We start from the raw sequence: 22,154 nt of genomic DNA, 5'->3' as shown, positions 1-22,154 counted from the left end.
GAAATGTAAATGGAATTTAAAGTCAGAAGACTTGATGAACTGTAGGTAGAAAAGAAAAGCCATCCAACAACTGAGTCCCGGATGCCCCAGCAGAGTGGGAGAGGAGGAGGAAGAAGCTATGCCAGATGCTGTGGCAAGATCTGATAAAATAAGGACTGAGACTTGACCATTAGATGTAGTATCTGCAGGGTCATTGGCACCTTTGACAAGAGCAATTTCTTGGAGTGGTGAAGGCAAAATACTAACTGGAGTGGGCTCAAGAAAGAATAGGAGAAAGAGAGTGAAGACAACTCTCTGGAGGAGTTTGCTCAAAGGGAGAAAGAGGGGCAGTCACCAGAGAGGGAGTAGAATCAAGAGGAAATATTTTAAATGACAGAAATAATATGTTTGCCAATGGGAAAAATCAAATAGAAAAGGAAAATGATAATGCAGATGAGACAAAGGAAAGTATTTGGAGCAATGTTGCCAAGTAGACTAGAAGAAATTGGTGTCACGCATAAGGAATAGAGCTAAGGGTGGTCCCTTGCCTGCATATGAACAGTTCGCCCACAGTTACTGGAGAGGAAGTGGAATAAACTGGTAGAGGCAGCAGGTGGAGAGATATGGTGGTGGGGGCTTGCTCTCTCTGACTACTTCTAATTTCTCAGTGTCACAGGAAACAAGGTCTTTAGGTGAGAGTGATGATGGGGGAGGAAGGTGGTGCTTGGAGTTTGGGTAGAGGGGACCAGGAATGAAACAGTCACCTAGGAAGTCAGGAGAGTGAATGATCTACAAAACCGCAGGGTGATTGCTGGACAGTATTATGGGCCCGCTTTATAGCCTTGTGGCTCAGATGGTAAAGAATCTGCCTGCAATGCAGAGATCCAGGTTCTGTCCCTGGGTCAGTAAGATACCCTGAAGAAGGGAATGGCAACCCACTCCAGTATTCTTGCCTGGAGAATTCCATGGACAGAGGAGCCTGGCAGGCTACAGTCCACGGGGTCAAAAAGAGTTGGACACGACTGAGCAGCTAACACTAACTTAGGATAGTGAGACTGGACAGGAAGGTTGTGTGGGTTTTCTCCAGCTGTGCTCAGCTGTGCTGTGTGCAGGGGGAAAATGGGCCGAGATTTGGATTTAGCCAGTATTGTGCTCAATCTCTGTTCATTTTCCTCCTTCCTCTTGCCTTCCATTTTCTCTTCCTGGTAGATATTAAATGAAGGGAGCACACAAGATTGTATACTACCTAGGCTGTACACCAGTGGGACTGAAAACTGACTGTAGACTGTCCACAGTCTGACTGTATTAGTCGGGGTCTGGTGAGGAAGACAGTCTTCCCTCTGGTGGCTCAGACAATAAAGAATCTGCCTGCAATGCAGGAGACCTGGGTTCGATCCCTGGGTCGGGAAGATCCCCTGGAAAAGGAAATGGCTACAGACTCCAGTATTCTTGCCTGGAGAATCCCATGGGCGGAGGAGCCTGGTGGGCTACAGTCCATGGGGCTGCAGGCAGTTAGGTGGTTCAACAGAGAGCATTTATCACAGGGAACCTGTCACCAAGGTGGTGGAAGAACAAAAATAGCAAAATAGGAAGGTGAGGGCTGTCTAGCAGGATCTGTAATTATTGAGACACCGCCACTACTTGAGTTGCCTCTCAGAACAGAAAAGGGTGAGAAATACGCTTACGTCTCCCGACTTCCCACTTTCCAGTCTGCCACCAGAGCCTTTCAAAGCCGATGACAAAGGAGACTGGGAAATGTAGACTGCAGGCACTGGGCCTCTGCAGTCCACGGCAGAGTAGGACAAGGGTGGGGACCTGAGAGCAATCACTCAAATGACTGGCACACCAGGGAGCTGAAAGTTGACTTAATTAGAACAGTAAGACGTCAGACCTGGAACTTGGAGGTCACCTCATCTACTCTTTCATTTTTATAGAGCAGGAAACCGACCCCAAAAGAAATGATGTGCCAAAGAGCAGCAGAGTTGAGACTAGAATCCAGATCTTGTATCTTAAAGAACCTCTGTTCTTTCTTGTACTCCAGGGGTCTTCATCATTAAGCAGAGCTTCTTCCTGAATGAGGACCCACAGTGTGGCTTCCCGCCCCTTCCAGCACCATTGCTGCCACTCAAGAACTTTATAGGTGACCTGGAGCCTTGACCTCCTTTTTCTTGCCAGTGCCACTGTAGAAGGACACTTAAAAGGACTGGGCAGTACAGAGTGCTTCCCTGGGTTCAAGCCAGAAGAAGAGACACAGAGGGGAGAGGCGTTTCTTCTAGGTCAGCAGACAACGACAAGACTTCCTGGGCTTTTGGGCTAAATTGTCCCATGTCCTTGAGCAGTGGCCCCAGGCAGCATAACTTGGCCACCTGTGCACATTGCAGGTACTGGCAGGTGATAGGATTGGTGATATATGATGTCTTGTAGCTCTGGCTCCTCACCCAGGACCCTTGATGAATGACCTAACTTTCTGATCTTAGTTTCAGGAAGACCTTAGGGGAGCTGATATGATGCCGGGGTCCAGCCTTGGTAGGATCCAGGGGGTACCCTCAGGATGAACGGCGTTGGCGAGAGAGAGAGAGAAGACAGGTGAGACCAGCCTTGATAGGGCCAAGTCTGCGAGGGAGAGAGAGAGAAAGGGAGAGAGAGAGAGAAAGAGAGAGAGAGTGACCAGATGGGGGGTGCAGAGTCTGGCAGAGTCTGGCAATGCTTTATTTTTTACCGTGGCTTTTATACCCTAAATTAGTACATTTCTAAGGGGAAGATAGTTTAACATTACATCAGCTTGTTCTTCATGAAACCAGGGTGTTTTCTGCATACTTCTTTGTTTATGAGGGTCTTGTACATTATCTTCTGGTCTTGGGGCCTATTAACATTTTATGCAGGTCAGGTATATGTAAACCTATTTTCTGTTTCTATGATGACCTTAACTGAAAGGTAGCAGTCTCATAGGGCAACAGTACAGAGTAGAAGTATAACCTTATTAACACAAAATTTAATCCTTCTGCAGAAGTTGTCAGTTGCATTTATCTAAGAAGTTTACCCCACACTGACTCTGCGACTTTGGTGAGGCAGCTTCTGCCTAGCACTCCTGGCTGGCAATTAACAACCATCTCATTGTTACCACACTAGGGCTAAGTTCTTATTTCTCTAGATCTTTAACTATATTAACAATGGTTTCTATAACACAACCTTAGCACATTAAAAGCAAAAACACAGCAAGCGAAACACAGCAAGCAAATGTCAACCCAATAACCACCTATAGAATAATTTTTCTTATGTTTTCTAATAGGACTCCTTCACCCCTCAAAAAGGCTCTATGTCTATTAGGGCTTTTATATAATCAGGTTCTTTATGCTATTTTATGATTAGGATATTATAAACAGTCATGCATATTAGTACCAAGGGCATAAATGCATTTGGCTAACAAACTACCAGCAAAGGAGTTTAAATTAAAACACTCCTTTCACCCTGTATAATCTCATAAAATACCACCACCTGGGAAACTTATTGATTAAAGTTCTAAATTGATTCTTATTTGGGAAGAGATCGGGGAAGGCCTTCTGCCTGTGTCACAGAAATTAGGGAGTAGTCTATTGAGGCAGGCATCAGAAAGACAGATATCATCTTTAAGGTGAGCACCGGGGGCAGCTTTTCAAAATCCCTGAAAACCTGATCTGCCTTGCCCGTCAGGTTTTCTCCCTCATGGCCTTGTCATGGGTGGGATCTCGTGTGTTGGCTCCCGGCAATATGAGCTATTGATATCCCTTGCTTTCTGAACTGGTTAGTCTTATAATTGCTTTATTCACTCTTTGGTTTCTCTTGGCCCTTGATTCAGATAGTTGGAGAACACATATCCTTTGCTTCAAGCAGAATAAGCTATCACATTTGCCTGGATGGCCTGTTGGATTCCACCCCATCTACCTGAGTAGTAGTTGCATTCCTGATGAACGCACTACACATGGAATTGGTTTTTAAAGTGTGGAGGTGGCACTTCCCCTTGTTTCTGCCTAGAAAGCTGCAATACTTGGCCCTCTGTGAGAAGAGAGGCATCTGTCAATGCTCTCAATGCTAGAGAAGCATTCCAGCAGCTGGCGGTCTTATTTCCATTCTTGAGATCCCTGCCTGCCCTGCAGGCCTTTTCCAATCAAGGCTGTCACTCCCAGCCTGGCTGTGGGTCTTTCCTGAGACCCTCCTACTTCTGTATGGTTTTTCAGCTTATGCTTGTTTTCTGCTAGAAACTGGCCCCAGTAGAGAAGTGACAGGGTGTATCGAACCTCTGCCATCCTCAGCACTTGGCTTTCAAAGTCATCCTGAGTGTTGACATCCAGTTGCCAAGTGAGAAAAGAAAGAAGCAAGTTGTATTTGAGTTTCCAAATACAACTGTTTTGGTTTTCTTCCTTTTCTTGACTGTATGGGAAAGATGGAATATATTTCCCTTCTTCTCTTGGAAGTGTTTAAATGAAGATCAGGCCCTAGATGTTTGGATGGCATCACTGACTCAATAGACATGAGTTTGGGTAAACTCCAGGAGTTGGTGATGGACAGGGAGGCCTGGCATGCTGCAGTTCATGGGGCTGCAAAGAGTTGGACACGACTGAGCGACTGAACTGAACTGACCTGACCACGAATAAAGGACAATAGGTTTTTGGTGTACACTGATTTAGACTCTGGGTTTAATTGGTTTTCAAAGGCAGCCATGAAAGCACAAGAGAAGGGTGTTTTGTTTTGTTTTGTTGCTGTGCCATGCAGCATGTGGGATCTTAGTTCCCCGACCGGGGATCAAATCCATGCCCACTGCATTGGAAGTGCAGAGTCTTAACCACTGGACCACTAGGCAAGTCCCTGAGAAAGGATTTTTATGTGAGTATGTGGGGGAGGGAAGAGCTGCCACAAGGCTGTGGCTTCTAGTAAATCTCCAGTTTTTGGAAGGCACTGGATCAAGTCCCTTCAAATCCATGTCAACTGATCTTTTGCTTGTCATTCAAGACTGATGGCTTAGGAAGTTTGTGGTCTAGTTGCTAGAAAGAGAACCTGATCTACCCACCACTGCTGAATTTGTGTCCAACTCTCTGACCCTGTTCCATGCCACAAAAACCTCATTTTCCCCGAACCCCTGAATTACTTGGCAGGATGAGAATTTGGACACAGACTCACCCTCCTCTGCTGATCCTCCTTTCAAACGGAGGCAGTGGTGGCTAGCTATTACCAACCCCATTTCCCTTTCTTCCACAACATGGAATTAGGCCATATTTTCCAGCTAAGCTCCCTTGCAGTTTGGTGGAGTCTTGTGACTGAGGAGACACTTTGAGGCTTGGTTCTGAAAACCTCCTTGTGATTATCTCTTCTCTCATTTGGCAACTAGGCATCAACCCAGGATGATTTTGGAAATTGCATGTTGAAGATGACAGAGCTTTTGTCAGTCAGGTTCCTGAATGACTGCTAAAAACCAAACACTAGACCTAATATTAATGAAAACTACAGTCTATTTACAAAAAGGGTTAGACTATGGAGATGCAAAGCTTTATCTGTTTCAGCATTTGGCATCACCATATGTAATAAAGGGTGTCCCGGGTGGCTCAGTGGTAAGGATCTGCCTGCCAACGCAGGAGACAGGGTTTTGATTCCTGGGTCAGAAAGATCCCCTGGAGAAGGAAGTGGCAACCCACTCTGGTATTCTTGCCTGGGAAATCCCATACGCAGAGGAGCCTGGCGGGCTATAGTCCATGGGGTTGTAAAGAGTTGGACATGACTTATCAGAGAAATATCAATAACCTCAGATAGGTAGATGACACCACTCTTATGGCAGAAAGCAAAGAGGAATTAAAGAGCCTCTTGATGAAGGTGAAAGAGGAGAGTGAAAAAGCTGGCTTAAAACTCAGCATTCAAAAAACTAAGATCATGGCATCCCCATCAATTCACAGTAAATAGATGGGGAAACAATGGAAACAGCGACCAACTTTATTTTCTTGGGCTCCAAATCACTGTGGACAGTGACTGCAGCCACGAAATTAAAAGATGCTTGCTCCTTGAAAGAAAAGCAATGACCAACCTAGACAGTGTATTAAAAAGCAGAGATGTCACTTTGTCGACAAAGGTCCATGTAGTCAAAGCTATGGTTTTTCCAGTAGTCACGTATGGATTGAGAGTTGGACTACAAAGAAAGCTGAGTGCCGAAGAATTGATGCTTTTGAACTGTGGTGTTAGAGAAGACTCTTGAGAATTCCCTTGGACTGCAAGGAGATGCAACCAGTCCATCCTAAAGAAAATCAACCCTGATATTCATTGGAAGAACTGATGCTGAAGCTCCAATATTTTGGCCACCTGATGTGAAGAGCTGACTCATTGTAAAAGACACTGATGCTGGGAAAGATTGAAGGAGGGAGGAGAAGGGGATGACAGAAAGTGAGATGGCTGGATAGCATTACCAACTCAATGGACATGAGTTTGAGCAAACTCTGGGAGTTGGTGACGGACAGGGAAGCCTGGCGTGCTGTAGTCCATGGGGGTCACAAAGAATTGGACACCAATGAGTGGCTGAACAATGACACAGCTATTCTCACATCAAACCTTTCCTCCTTAGAAATGTGCACCAGCCATATCAGTCTTTTTCCTCCTTTACCATTGTTCTCACCTGGTGCGTCTGCCATGGCCCCTTGGTTTTGCTGGCTGCTTCACACCTTCCTTTCACTCCAGGTTTGTGCCACTCCAGAGACCTACCTTTCACAGCAGCTGGGCCTTCAGCATGCCTTAGCCCCATGTATAGACAATTTGTTGTCCTGATCCTCACTGTGGCTTATGCAAGTCATTGCCTTTCCTCCAGACCCCTTTCCCCACTGGTGGCCTTGCCTCCTGTCTCACTGAGGAAGTCAAGGTGCTCCTATCAACTTCTAATCTCTGTCAACTTTTTCTAATCCCTCTCTGTCCCACCCTCCAACTCCTTCCTTTTGGTCTCAGAGTCACACTGATGTTCTTCTGTCTCCACTTATGTCCACCTGTGGACTCCAGAGCTTTAGTAGTTGTGGCCCACAGGCTTAGTTGCCCCTCAGCACGTGGGATCTTCCAGGACCAGGGATCAAACCCATGTCCCCTGCATTGGCAGGTGGATTCTTGGTTAAGAATCCCTTGGATCGCCAGGGAAGTCCCTCCGTTTGTGCTCTTGATCCATCTCTAAGACCAGATGGCTATTCTGCGAGATGACACCTCTCTCCTCAATACACTTAACTCTTTTTCTTTAAATAACGTAATAGCAACAAAATTTCTAGAAAGACTCATCCCGATTCAGTTTGTCATTCCCATTCAGTTTTTCATCTACCACAATCTAGATTTTGCTCCTATCTCCTGGCAAAAAAGACCACCACCTTCCTTACTGCCAAGTCCAAAGGCCTCTTGTCTGCTTTCTCTATAGTATTTGATACTGCTGGTCTAACGGGGGGTCCCACCTATCCTATTCTTGGCCTCCTTAGTGGGTGTTTGATTCTCTGTCCCCGCTTTAAGCCTTAGTGTGACCACATGTTCCGTCATTGACCCTTTTCCCCACCCTTCCTTCCTGTCTCATTTTGTCCCTCTCATGCTCCCTGGCTCCTCCTCACTTTCGTTCTGCATAATCCACTCTGTGGGATTCCATGTCAGTTTTTATATTGATGACTTACAGATTGAGTCAGTATGGAATCAATTCTGAGTTCCAAATGATAATATCCAGGGATCCTGCTGCTGCTCCCCTTGTGGTGAAGGTTCCATGGGTATTTCAAGCTCAATTTGTGTGAAGCTGACCTCAGTATCTCCCTCCACTGCAAACCTGCTCCCCTGGATGCCCAGTGATGCCACCTGGAACCATCAAGCCAGAAACTGTACTCTTTGCAACATTTTCATATCTCTCATCTTCATCACTTTGAACCATGTTAGGTCCTTACTGTCTCTTGTTGGAGCCTCACAGGGGTCTCCTAACTAGTGCTCCCACCTGCAGTCTTGCTGACCTCTTGTTGTCACCAGAGTCATCTTTCCAAAAAACCAAACTTTATGCCATGCCCTAGCCCAAATCCTTTAAAGGATCCCTGTTGCCTACAAGACAAAGTTCAAGCTCCACTGCACCGTTTAAGGCGCCTTCCATGGCCTGCACCCACCCTGCCCCCTTCTCTTTTCCTAAACTCCTGCCCCACTCAACACCTTGCTGTTCTCCAAAGTCACTGTATCTTTGCCCCCTATTCAGAATATCCTCCTCTCCCCTGCCTGTCTGGTGGACACCACTTAACTTTTGAGACTCAGTTCAAGCACCGCTTCCTCTAGAAAACCTCTGATTGCTTTCCTAGAGTAAAACTGACCCCTCCTCCCTTTGTGTCATAACCGGGGCCTCGGTGGGGTGGGAGGAGCTGACGGGGTGCTGTGCTCCCCGCCCAGCGCCGTGCATGCTGAGACCAAGGGCCTTATCTTTCATCACTATGTGCCTGGCGCCTCACCCAGCGCCTGGCAGGCCTCAGTACACCGCTCCTCTTGGTGCTGAATGGGAAAGTGGGTATGTGGGAGGCCCTGGGAGAATTTTGAGTTTCAACTATAGGAGCGTGTTGGACTGAGAACAGGCCTGTGAGACTTTATTTATGCAAGGGAAGCACCCCCTCCCTCACTTCACCCGTTACTTCTGGGGCACCCCCCTGCTCTGCGGGGGGTCCCTGGTAGGCAAGGTGGTCGTTGGTAGGCTCTCCTGAAGGCACTGTGTCTAGTGTTGAGATGAATCCTCTTCCAGCTGCATCTGGAGGAAAGTGCCTGCAAGAGAAGGGTGAGCTAAATGGCAGGGGCCAGAGCATGGATGGCAGGAGCTGATGGGGTGCTCAGAGCTTTGGTACCCAGTTACTTAGTACCTGGGTCCTGTCTTTGTGAGACATGCTGGGCCACTCATATGCAGAAAAAAAAAAAAAGTCCTAATTCCGTTTTTCCTCACTTTGTCTGTGTGTACAGCAGGCCCCAATCCCACTCTAAAAAGCTGGAGCCCACCTTGGGATTGGATCCTTAGCATTTCCCCTTCTGTTTGTTCCGGGCATGGTGTCAGCAGGACAGGGCCAGGGGCTGGGGCTCAGGTCCTCTTACCTGAGGCTTTAGCGTAAACTGTCTGCTGGTCTCTGCTCTGGGTGACACAGGACAGGTACATCTTCTGGTCCTCGATCTTTTCCACGTTGACGTTCAGCACAGCCAGAGAGCCCAGGGGAATCAAGCTGGGAGAGGAGGTGGCTTAGCCCCGCTCATGTAAGCCCCTGGGCCCGGCCCCTTAACTCTCTGTCCTCCTCCATACTTCTCTTCATCTTACCTTGTCTCAAGGACTTAAGTGGCTCCCGGATCAGGGCCCATCTGCCAGCAACCAGAGTTGCATGGCAGAGGTTCTGATCTGTCCAGGGGACCAAGGGACTGTGTGGCTGGGGAAGGAGCATGACAGGTCTTCTGTACCCCAACTGCCCCCTCAATGGCCAACACCCCAAAGATCTGTACTTACTTTAAAAAAAAAACCTGATTTTTTGTTTGTTTGTTTAATTTTTTGGCCACACCATATAGCATGTGGGGTCTTAGTTCTCTGACCAGGGATTGAGGCCACACCCTCTGCATGGGAAGTGATGTGTATTAACCACTGGACTGCCAGGGAAGTGCCCCATACTTACTTTTTGAACCTGATGTTAAAATTTACTGTTAACAGCCCCTCTCCAGACAGGTAAGCAGTTTTAGAAAAGGTCTCATCTATCAAGGCTGCCAGGGACCCTCCATGGGCAAACCTGGGGGAGAGGGCAGGGAGTAAGGCCAGGGACAGAACCCACCCCCCCACCACCACTTCCATCTTTCCCCAGGAAAGGAAAGGAAATGGATCTGGATCCTGTCTGGCCAAACCAGTCAAAATCAGCTGGTTTTTCTTTCATGTTACTACAGCCTGTGTTAGCAACCATTGATACCATTATTGTATTTCACCAGGAAAAAAATTTTTTTTCTGATAGAATGAATGGAAGAAACCTTTTTTTGATCCATCACCTAACTGCTGGTAGCAATCACCCTAGTTTGGAAAGGTACACTCCTTCAGCGGATGGAAAAGCCCCTGAACTTTTGGGCTTTAGTCTCTAAACTGTGACCTTCGGCAGCTCTCACCTCACCAGTCACTATGGCCAGTGTTGAGCCCACATTTTCAAGATGGGTAACCGTGACACTTGACCTAGGGCCTATTCAGTGATGACAAGATGGACTCCAGAGCGGCGCTGCCTGTGGAAAGCTGAGAGCCAGCTTCAGTAGATGCTGCAAACACTTGCTTTATTTAAAGGGTGCAAATTCTCGTTCTAACTTGTGTAACCTGACTTTCTTCATGCCAAAGCTCCGTTGCTGGTTAAGCTGGGGGAAATAGAAAGGCACCGAGTTTTAGGAAGCAGATAACTCGAAAGAGATTCCAGTTTCTGACTTTCAACAGTGTGACGCTGATTCTCCACCAACCAGGTCAGCTTCCCTGCTGGGCTATCACGGGTTACCCTGCTGTGCCTGCCACCAGCAGGCTTCCCACACCCACCTGCTTCTGCTCCCTTTGGTGGAAAGTACTGGGGGCCACGCAACCACACCCGCCTGGTTTGACTCCTTGCTCCACCTTCACTACCTGTTTGATCTTGTGCAAGTTGCTAAACTTTTCTAAGCCTTAGTTTTCTCACAGTGAATTGTGAATAAAAATAATTTGTGTCTCATCAGATCAAATGAGGTAATGTTTATAAAACTTCACATACACCTCAAGCGACTTCCCTTCTCACATGGCTTGAAATGGAGGAGGAGTTGTAGCTGAAGAACAGTAAGCCTGATCTTCTCTCTTTGTTCAGGGCCTAGGACCCAGTGGCAAGTGTGAAGATGCTTCAGGGTAGCTCTTGGTCAGTTATTCTACCCTGCCTCATTGCCGTGGGGCTGGACGGGTACTTGTAAGATAATAGAATATGTATATATGCTGTGCTGTGCTTAGTCGCTTAGTCTTAGTCGTGCCAGACTCTGCGACCCCATGGACTGTAGCCCACCAGACTCTTCTGTTCATGGGGATTCTCCAGGCAAGAATACCGGAGTGAGTTGCCATGCCCTCCTCCAGGGGATCTTCCCAACCCAGGGATTGAACTGCTTTGCAGTTCCACTGCTTTGCAGGCAGATACTTTATCATCTGAGTCAAGGAAAGCCCAGGAATCCTGGAGTGGGTAGCCTATGCCTTCTCCAGGGGATCTTGGTCTCTGCCCCTGGGTCCTGGCACAGAGCTCCTGAAACCCTCATAATTTCCTGTGTGATAGGAATGTCTCTTGTTCTAACAAGGTGTCTCTGGGTGGGCTCCTGGTTGAAGGCTGGTTACCAGAAAGACCATGCCATGATTAGAAGCTTGGAATTTTCAGTCCTGCCCCCACAACCTCTAGTTCTGTTGAGAAGGGAGAAGGGCTGAAAATGAAGTTAATGATGGACCATACCTATGTGTTGTAGCCTCCATAAGAATTCCAGTTAGTATGGGTTGGCGAACACATCCATGCTAGGAGGGTGATGCGCCACAACTCCACAAGGACAGACGCTCTTGCACTCAGGATGTGTTCCCAGACCTTCTCTTACAGACTTATTCCATCTGGATGTTCATCCTTTGGTGGTGGTTTAGCTGCTCAGTTGTGTCTGACTCTTTGTGATCCCATGGACTGTAGCCCGCCAGGATCCTCTGTCCACTGGATTTTCCAGGCAAGTATACTGGAGTGGATTACCATTTCCTTCTCCAGGGGATCTTCCTCGCACAGGGACTGAACCTGGGTCTCCTGTACTGCAGGCAGATTCTTTACCGACTGAGCTACTAGGGAAGCCTGTTCATTCTTTACCATATCTTTAATAAACCGGTAAACATAAGTACCCCACGTCCAAGGTAAGGAGCAGCGGCTGTGCTTTGCTGGAGCAGCCGTGAAGAGACACCCCACGTCCAAGGTAAGAGAAACCCAAGTAAGACGGTAGGCACTGAGAGAGGGCATCAGAGGGCAGACAGGCTGAAACCACAATCATAGACAACAGGCCAATCTGATCACATGGACCACAGCCTTGTCTAACTCAATGAAACTAAGCCATGCCGTGTGGGGCCACCCAAGATGGACGGGTCATGGTGGAGAGGTCTGACAGAATGTGGTCCACCGGAGAAGGGAATGGCAAACCGCTTCGGTATTCTTGCCTTGAGAACCCCATGAACAGTATGAAAAGACAAAAAGATAGGACACTGAAAGATGAACTCCCCAGGTTGGTAGGTGCCCAATATGCTACTGGAGATCAGTGGAGAAATAACTCCAGAAAGAATGAAGGGATGGAGCCAAAGCAAAAACAAGACCCAGTTGTGGATGTGACTGGTGATAGAAGCAAGGTACGATGCTATAAAGAGTAATATTGCATAGGAACCTGGAATGTTAAGTCCATGAATCAAGTCAAATTGGAAGTGGTCAAATAGGAGATGGCAAGAGTGAACATCGACATTCTAGGAATCAGCGAACTAAAATGGACTGGAATGGGTGAATTTAACTCAGATGACCATTACATCTACTACTATGGGCAAGAATCCCTTAGAAGAAATGGAGTAGCCATCATAGTCAACAAAAGAGTCTGAAATTCAGTACTTGGATGCAATCTCAAAAATGACGGAATGATCTCTGTTCGTTTCCAAGGCAAACCGTTCAATATCATGGTAATCCAAGACTATGCCCTGACCATTAAAGCTGAAGAAGCTGAAGTTGAATGGTTCTATGAAGCCCTACAAGACCCTGTAGAACTAACATCCAAAAAAGATGTCTTTAAAAAAAAAAAAAAGATGTCTTTTTCATTATAGGGGACTGGAATGCAAAAGTAGGAAGTCAAGAAACACCTGGAGTGACAGGCAAATTTGGCCTTGGAGTACAGAATGAAGCAGGGCAAAGGCTAAGAGAGTTTTGCCAAGAGAACGCACTGGTCATAGCAAACACCTTCTTCCAACAACACAAGAGAAGACTCTACACATGGACATCACCAGATGGTTAACACTGAAATCAGATTGATTATACTCTTCACAGCCAAAGATGGAGAAGCTCTATACAGTCAGCAAAAACATGACAGGGAGCTGACTGTGGCTCAGATCATGAACTCCTTATTGCCAAATTAAGACTTAAATTGAAGAAAGTGGGGAAAACCATTGGACCATTTAGGTATGACCTAAATCAAATCCCTTATTATTATACAGTGGAAGTGAGAAATAGATTTAAGGGACTAGATCTGATAGACAGAGTGCCTGATGAACTATGGACGGAGGTTCATGACACTATACAGGAGACAGGGATCAAGACCATCCCCAAGAAAAAGAAATGTAAAAAAGCAAAATGGCTGTCTGAAGAAGGCTTACAAATATTTGTGAAAAGAAGAGAAGCAAAAAGCAAAGGAGAAAAGGAAAGAGATACCCATTTGAATGCAGAGTTCCAAAGAATAGCAAGGAGAGATAAGAAAGCCTTCCTCAGTGATCAATGTGAAGAAATAGAGGAAAACAATAGAATGGGAAAGATTAGAGATCTCTTCAAGAAAATTAGAGATACCAAGAGAACATTTCATGCAAAGATGGGCTCAGTAAAGGACAGAAATGGTATGGACCTAACAGAAGCAGAAGATATTAAGAACAGGTGGCAAGAATACACAGAAGAATTATACAAAAAAGATCTTCACGACCCAGATAATCACAATGGTGTGATCACTCACCTAGAGCCAGACATTCTGGAATGTGAAGTCAAGTGGGCCTTAGAAAGCATCACTACAAACAAAGCTAGTGGAGGTGATGGAATTCCAGTTAAGCTATTACAAATCCTAAAAGATGCATGATGCTGTAAAAGTGCTGCACTCAATATGCCAGCAAATTTGGAAAACTCAGCAGTGGCCACAGGACTGGAAAGGGTCAGTTTTCATCCCAATCCCAAAGAAAGGCAATGCCAAAGAATGCTCAAACTACTGCACAATTGCACTCATCTCACACCCTAGTAAAGTAATGCTTAAAATTCTCCAAGCCAGGCTTCAGCAATATGTGAACCGTGAACTTCCAGATGTTCAAGCTGGTTTTAGAAAAGGCAGAGGAAGCAGAGATCAAATTGCCAACATCTGCTGAATCATCGAAAAAGCAAGAGAGTTCCAGAAAAACATCTATTTCTGCTTTATTGACTATGCCAAAGCCTTTGACTGTGTGGATCACAATAAATTGTGGAAAATTCTTCAAGAGATGGGAATACCAGACCACCTGACCTGCCTCTTGAGAAACCTGTTTGCAGGTCAGGAAGCAACAGTTAGAACTGGACATGGAACAACAGACTGGTTCCAAATAGGAAAAGGAGTACGTCAAGGCTGTATATTGTCACCCTGCTTATTTAACTTATATACAGAGTACGTCATGAGAAAGGCTGGGCTGGAAGAAGCACAAGCTGGAATCAAGACTGCCGGGAGAAATATCAATAACCTCAGATATGCAGATGACACCACCCTTATGGCAGAAAGTGAAGAAGAACTAAAGAGCCTCTTGATGAAAGTGAAAGAGGAGAGTGAAAAAGTTACCTTAAAGCTCAGCGTTCAGAAAACTAAGATCATGGCATCTGGTCCCATCACTTCATAGTAAATAGATGGGGAAACAGTGGCTGACTTTATTTTTTGGGCTCCAAAATCACTGCAGATGGTGATTGCAGCCATGAAATTAAAAGACATTTACTCCTTGGAAGGAAAGTTGTGACCAACCTAGACCGCAAATTAAAAAGCAGAGACATTACCTTGTCAACAAAAGTCCATCTAGTCAAGGCTATGGTTTTTCCAGTAGTCATGTATGGATGCTCCTCCATCCATGGGATTTTCCAGGCAAGAGTACTGGAATGGGTTGCCATTTCCTTCTCCAGAGGATCTTCCTGACCCAGGGACCGAACCCAGGTCTCCCACATTGTAGGCAGACATTTTACCGTCTGAGCCACCAGGGAAGTCGTATGGATGTGAGAGTTGAATTATAAAGAAAGCTGACCTTCAAAGAATTGATGCTTTTGAACTGTGGTGTTGGAGAAGACTCTTGAGAGTCCCTTGGACTGCAAGGAGATCCAACCAGTCCATCCTAAAGGAGATCAGACCTGAGTGTTCATTGGAAGGACTGATGTTAAAGCTGAAACTCCAATACTTTGACCACCTGATGCGAAGAGCTGACTCATTTGAAAAGACCCTGATGCGGGGAAGGATTGAAGGCAGGAGGAGAAGGGGATGACAGAGAATGAGATGGCTGAATGGCATCACTGACTCAACGGACATGAGTTTGGGTAAACTCCGGGAGTTCATGATGGACAAGGAGTTCTGGCGTGCTGTGATTTATGGGTTCGCAAAGAGTCGGACATGACTGAGCGACTGAACTGAACTGAACTGGAACATAAGTAAGTGGTTCTTTGAGTTCTGTGAATGGTTCTAGTAAATTCATCCAACCAGAGGAAAGGGTACTGGGAACCACCAGTTACTGCCAGATCAGAAATTGTGGGTAACCTGTGCACCTACACTTGCGGTTGGCATCTGAAGAAGGGTGGAAGCAGTCTTGTGGGACTGAGTCTTTAACCTGTGGGGTCTGACACTATCTCCAGGTAGACAGTGTTCTATTGTGGGACCCCCCACTGGTGTCACAGAGAATTGCTTGGTGTTGGGGGAGCTTCCAGCCATTTGGGGACCGAAGTGTCAGAAGGGAAGACACTTTTGTGTGAGAGTGAGAAGCTCACAGGAAAGAAAGACAGCAGGAAGTACAAGACTTTTCCTTACACAGGAGGTAGACTGACCTGGGTGTTTCTAATTCAGTGCTGATCCCTTATTGGATCCCCTCAATCTTCTAGCCTCAGTGTTGAGTGCTCCTCTTCTGCCTTCCCAGCCCCACTTCCGTGAGCCCCCAAATCAAAGGCCACATTCCACCCTATCCTTGCCTCTTTGGGGGGTTTTCCTCTTCATAAGGGAGGGGACCCGTGGCCTGGGTAGAGCTCTGACCTAGTCCCCCAGTGTCTGCACGCACTCATGTGGAAGCTCCCACGGAAGATACCTTCAGGATGGCCAAAGGGACGAAAGGGCTGCAGTCGGAATCTGTGGCCTGCAGAGGTGCTGACATCTAATAATCTCTTTGAATTCTGTTTAACTGCAACTCAGTCTCTCTAAGGTCTTGGGACCCTTAAGTTTCTCTTTCCCTCCCCTCTCTCCTCTCCCTTGCAAGGATTCTGACCCCACAGTTAGCCTTCAGTGACTGTCTAAAGCAGGAACAGGGATCAAGAAGGCAGACAAACATGGACCTGGTGACGTGGACCCAGTGTCCTTAAGCAAGAGGCTCAGGGCTTGTCTGAGTGTGTATTTATGTCCAGTGTGAATGTATTTACATCCAGTGTGAGTTCTTTCCTGGGTCCCTTCCCAGTTTGGAGGCAGCAGAGTACAGAAGAAGCAATGGACTTGGAGTCCTGCCTCCTGGGTTAGAGTCCTGGATCTCACCTTAACTGCCTGTGCTACCTTGGGCAAGATCACTTACCTCTGTGTGCCTCAGTTTGCCTACTGGGCAAAGGTGAAGTTTGGAGAGATAGCCTGATAGCTGTATTGTGCTTTATGGTTTATGAGTACATACACACAGGCCCTTCATATCATATCTCTCAGCTATTCTGGGAGGTAGATATTACTGCCCCAAGATTTAGGTAAGGAGACTGAAGTGCATGCATGCTAAGTCATTTCAGTCATGTCCAACTCTTTGTGACCTCATGGACTGTAGCCCACCAGGCTCCTCTGTCTATGGGATTTTCCATGCAAGAATACTGGAGTGGGTTGCCATTTCCTTTTCCAGGAGACTGAAGGCCAGGAGACAGAGGTTAACTTGCTTGCTTGGGGTCTTCATACAAGCAGTGGCAGAGGAGGACTGGAAGTCTGGCCCTTAACTCCAGATCTTGTCATCTTCTGAGTCCACTACACCCTTCTCAGAGTGGCTTCTAAGGCCCCTTTTTACTGAAAAATTCCCAGGCCTGGAATAAGGAGACTGTTTCTTATCTGCCCAATGGGGACTGAACCAGATGACAGAATATCCTTCCACATCTGACACTGTGAGACTGAAGCCCAGTGCCTCCCACTCTCCACCAAACTCCATAGAGAGAGGTACAGAGCCTAGAGGCTGGCCGAGCCCAATCCACCCCCTTGGCCAAGCCCAGGAAGCAGCCAAAGATGTCTCCCACCGGGGTTAGCCCGTTATCTTACCCTGGGACCCCCTCCAGGTAGGGTCCTGGTTGGAAAAGACAGATGGACTTCTTCTCAGATGGTTGGAAAAAGATGACATACTCGTAGCCTTGTCCTTCCCTTTCAATACACCTGGTGAAGAGGCGCCAGTCACTTTTGTCTGGGGAGAGATGGGCGGTGACACAGCTGAAGGAGGGAGTGTGTGAGGCCAGGGGGACCAGTCAGGAGGCAGGGTCAAGTCATTCAGCAGCAGAGATGGAGCTGGCCTCTGGCACACTGTTGAGGAGAGAACCAGGGGACACGCGGGCTCTGCTCTTGGGGAGTCTTCAACTGGAGAGTGAGGCACTGACCCGTCCTCAAGGTCTTCGGTCTGAGGGGACAACAGCCCTGTCCTCTGGAGCCCTGGGTCTGAGGGGACAACAGCCCTGTCCTCTGGAGCCCTGGGTCTGAGGGGAACACAGCCCTGTCCTCCGGGAGCCCTGAATCTTGAGGAAGAAACATTCAGGAAGTTCCCTGGCTGAGAGTAGCTGTAGGGTCATAGACAAGTCAGACTTTAAGAGACCTTAAACACTGAAAATTAAAATGGAAGGCATTTAATACACATACTGTTCAAAATAACAATATGGAACAGAAAAATAAGTGCAAATGGAATCCCACAAAGTTCTGATTTTTTTTTTTCCTCAAGGTGACGATAAGAACCATATCTTTCTCAGATGAAAACCAAAATCTTCAAAAATTTTCGATGCAACTTTGTTTTTTCCATAAACTGAATGGACCATCTAGTCGGCACTTGGCTGGAAGAACACGTATGTGAGTGAGAGAGACATGTTAGCCTGTCCATGTCCATGCACATGCAGAGAGATCAAAGTAGAAAGCTCTATTGCTCTGACCTGTGGGTGTTTCAGGAGTCTCTGGGCCTAGCAGAACAGGGATGGTGTGGAAGGAGTTTCTCCAGTGGGCAAGGGGGAATCCTCAGACCTTTGTGGGGTGGGGAGGAGGACTTGGGATAAGGCTTGACAGTAAAGCAAGCATCCCTGGTGAGGAGGCAGATGGGTAGAGAGCTGAGTCAGCAGTTCTCTGGAGGGTGCACTCTGGGCTGGGAGCAGAGGCAGTTGCTTGGGCATGCTCTCATCCCCCAGGAGGAGGGGAGTAGGGGGCGGGGGCTGAGAGGACGCTTTCCTCATCCATGTGCCTGGGGCTGCAGCATGAGGGGTGGACTTGCCAGAAAGAACTTCTGGCTGAGAACTGGCAGAGAGCTTGTGAGTTTCCTCCCGAAAAGTCCCTGGCCGCCAGAAAAGGGGCTGGCCGAACTGATTCCAGTGGGCTGGTGCATGTGCATGCCAAGGGCGGCTCTCAGGCCAGGTCTTACCTGAGTTAGCTGATGACTCTAGTGGGAGCTTGAACCCCTGGATGTGGTCTCTGTTGGACCTGAAGGAAGGCAGTCTGACCCAGCCTTCGGTCTTGGTCTTCTCCAGAAATTCATGATACAGGCTCAGCATGTCTGGACCCCAGCTGGCATTGGGGAGGGCATAATTCTTACTCTCTGTCATCTCCCAACAGAATCTTGAGACCTGGGCAGGAAAGACTGGGGAGACTAGATGGCTTTCTGGAAGGTGGCCCATGGTTTGGGCTGCAGGATCTGTACATAATGTAACCCAGCTCCTGGGTTCTTGGGCTCCTCAATCCCTTCTGTCAGTGTTGAGGGAAATGGCCCTTGGGGACTCCTGAGAGTGACCAGGCAAGGGGAAAAGTGAAAGTCACTCTGTCGTGTCCGACTCTTTGCAACCCCATGGACTATACGGTCCATGGAATTCTCCAGGCCAGAATACTGAAGTAGGTAATCTTTCCCTTCTCCAGGGGATCTTCCCAACATAGGGATCGAACCCAGGTCTCCCACATTGCAGGCAGTTTCTTTACCAGCTAAGTCACAAGGAAAGCCCATGAATACTGGAGTGGGTAGCCTATCCCTTCTCCAGTGGATCTTCCCCCACCTAGAAATCGAACCCGGGTCTCCCACATTGCAGGTGGATTCTTTACCAACTGAGCTATCAGGCTAGGGGACACTAATGTGCAAAGGAAGGGAAGGAAAGGCGTTGGGGCTGACAATTAGAGGCAGCATCTCTGTGATGGTGCAGTATAATTGCCCTGCTTTAAAACCTGAGAAGGAACTTCCCTGCTGGTCCAGTGATTAAGAATCTGCCTTGCAATGGAGAGGTTGAAGGTTCAATCCCTGGTCAGGGAACTAAAATCCCACATGCTGAGGAGCAACTAAGCCTGTGCGCCACAGTACTGAGCCTGTGCGCCGCAGTACTGAGCCTGTGTGCCGCAGTACTGAGCCTGTGTGCTGCAGTACTGAGCCTGTGCCACAACTAGAGAGTCGGAGTGCTGGAATGAAAGATCCTGCATGTCGCAAAGAAGATCCCATGTGCTGCAACTAAGACCCAATGCAGCCAAACAAGAACAAAAATGAAAACCACCTGGAGCTGTTCCTTGAGGCTGAAAATGGCTAGTATTAGCCCCACTGTACAGATGGGAAAACTGAGGAAATATGGCTAAGGTTGCCAAACTTATGAGCATATGAGCTAGTGGTTGGACTAGAGCTCTTTCTGTGTGTGCTAAGTTGCTTCAGTTGGTTCCGACTCTTTGTGGCACCATGGACCGTAGCCCGCCAGGCTCCTCTGTCCATGGAATTCTCCAGGCAAGAATACTGGGATGGGTTGCTGTGCCCTCCTCCAGGGGATCTTCCTAACTCCAGGGATCGAATCTGTGTCTTTTTTGTCTCCTGCATGGCAGGTGGGTTCTTTACCACTAATGCCACCTGGAAACCTCAGAGCTCATTCTGAGCAACTGTCTACCTCGGGGGGGGGGGGGGGGCGCGGTGTGGGTGGGAATGGGACCACAGGTGAGGACCATTGTTACTCACCTCAGGAGCTACTTCGGCTCTGTCCATAGCTGTGCTCACCCTGAAGTGAGTAACAATGGGGAAGTGGGGAGTGGGGGCTCTTTTGAAACGTGTTTTGGGCACCCGCAGTGGTGCAGTACTGTCTATGGGATGAAGAGGAGTCCTCTGTGGCACCAGATGCTCATGCACCAACTGCAACTGTGGGCAACAGGCCAGTTGTTTGCTAAGGCCACACACAGCATCCTTCGCCTGGGGATGTCCCAACAGTCTGAGCCCCATCAGAGGAAAGTGATTGGTGGCCACACCAATCAAGATTCAGATCAGGAGGAAAGTAACCTGGTGGTCTTCGTTGGGGATCTGGGCTACTTGGTTTCCTTTGCCTAATCAAATAGCTCCCAACAAGCTGCTCACCTACCCTGGCCATGATCTAGGAAGAGGAGATTTGGGTTGGTCCCTATGGTGGCTCAGATGGTAAAGAGTCCACCTGCAATGAAGAAGACTTGGGTTCGATCCTTGGGTCAGGAAGATCCTTGGAGAAGGAAATGACAGCTCGCTTGCCTGAAGAGTCCCATAGACAGAGGAGCCAGGCAGGCTACAATCCATGGGGTTGCAAAGAATCACAACTTAGCAACGAAACAACAACAACAACTATATCCTTGGGCTCCAGAAGGCTGTGCATTTGGTTGAACTGAGAACTCACTCACCAGGGTCTCCGTGGAGGATCCGAAGGCTGAGGCAGGGTTGAATCTGGGCAGGAGGTGGGTGAGACCAGGAAGAGCTCCATGGTGACCAAGTATCACTGCCACCTGGAAGCCTGTCCGTAGCATGACTGAGCGCTGAGCTGCAGGGCTGTAGCAGCGAGGCCAGTGAGGGATTTCCAGCTTCTTCTTGGTGCTGTCGGCGCAGCTGCCTCTCAGACAAGCCTCTCCTCTCTGTCTCAGGCTTTTATTAGCAAGCTGCCAGCACAGATGACTAGCAAGGCTGGGCTGGTTTGATGCAACACCCACAGATGCTTGGGGCTTCTAGCTGGTGCAGAGCCCCATCCAGCCCTTGGGGAGAGGCAGGTGCTGCTTGGGCATGAACGCGGAGCAGGGCTGGCCTCAGTTCAGAAATATTTGTTAAAGGAGAAAAAGCGGACTTAATGAAATAGGATAGTGTATATGAAACTTCAGAGAGTTGCCCTGGAACTTTTCTGGGAAGAACCCAATAATACTCCTGGAAAGGAAAGGGAGGTCTGATCCTTGCCTGGAGGTTGTTGATGGAGAATCTGTGTATGTTGGTGGAGTTTTGGCAGCAGACAGTGCTGGGAGTGAGATGGGGAGCAGTGCAGCAGAGGTTTTGTCAATGACAAGTCTAGGGAAGAGCCAGCTTTGAGTGGGGGAGCGGGGAAGAGGTGCTCAGTCTGTAAGGGTGTGAAATCTTTTTGGAGGCGGTATTTCTTCTGCTGAATTAAAATGGCCAATTTCCAACTAAAAGTCCCAGATTTTAATTCACCAGAATAAACATGGAAATTTAAAGATTTTATCCCACCTTCTGTAGTTAGCTGCCCTAGAAGACTAGAATATAAGTATTTTCCTCATCTCTTGTCAAGGTTTGAATGAAACTTCTTCAGGGACGGGGGGAACTCAGTTTTTTTGATTGATTCAGTCTCTGGGTCTAACCATAAATATTTGAACTAGTTGCCGACATTTAAAAACAAGGAGTTTCATAGACAGCAGAAGGCCACAGACCTCCAGATAAGTGAAAAGATCTGGCAACAGGACATCTTCATCCCTGTGTAGCAGCCACGGGCTGGAGTGCCCTCTGGCTTGCCCCAGGCCTCCGCGATCCTGAACATTTCTTCATTCCGTCTGCCAGCCTCTATGTTCAGTTCAGTCACTCAGTCGTGTCCGACTCTTTGAGACCCCCATGGACTGCAGAATGCCAGGCTTCCCTGTCCATCACCAATTCCAAGAGTTTACTCAAACTGATGTTCATCGAGTGGATGACTCCGTCCAACCATTTTATCCTCTGTCGTCCCTTTCTCCTGCCTTCAATCTTTCCCAGCATCTGGGTCTTTTTATGA

General features: G+C 47.7%; 1 protein-coding gene across 1 annotated transcript; it reads right to left on the bottom strand.

Moving 5' to 3' along the window:
* Positions 1-8,689: 8,689 nt before the first annotated feature.
* Positions 8,690-20,916, bottom strand: THEM5 (thioesterase superfamily member 5). The gene is made up of 6 exons (XM_061168425.1): positions 20,794-20,916; positions 18,557-18,758; positions 17,209-17,347; positions 9,621-9,731; positions 9,058-9,182; positions 8,690-8,736 (listed from the first exon to the last, which is right to left on the bottom strand). The coding sequence occupies exons 1-6, from the start codon at positions 20,914-20,916 to the stop codon at positions 8,690-8,692; spliced, it is 747 nt and encodes a 248-aa protein (XP_061024408.1).
* Positions 20,917-22,154: the final 1,238 nt, after the last annotated feature.

This window comes from Dama dama, chromosome 20 (genome assembly GCF_033118175.1).
Source record: "Dama dama isolate Ldn47 chromosome 20, ASM3311817v1, whole genome shotgun sequence".
Lineage (NCBI taxonomy): Eukaryota > Metazoa > Chordata > Mammalia > Artiodactyla > Cervidae > Dama > Dama dama.
This window is presented reverse-complemented; position numbering and strand designations above follow the sequence as displayed.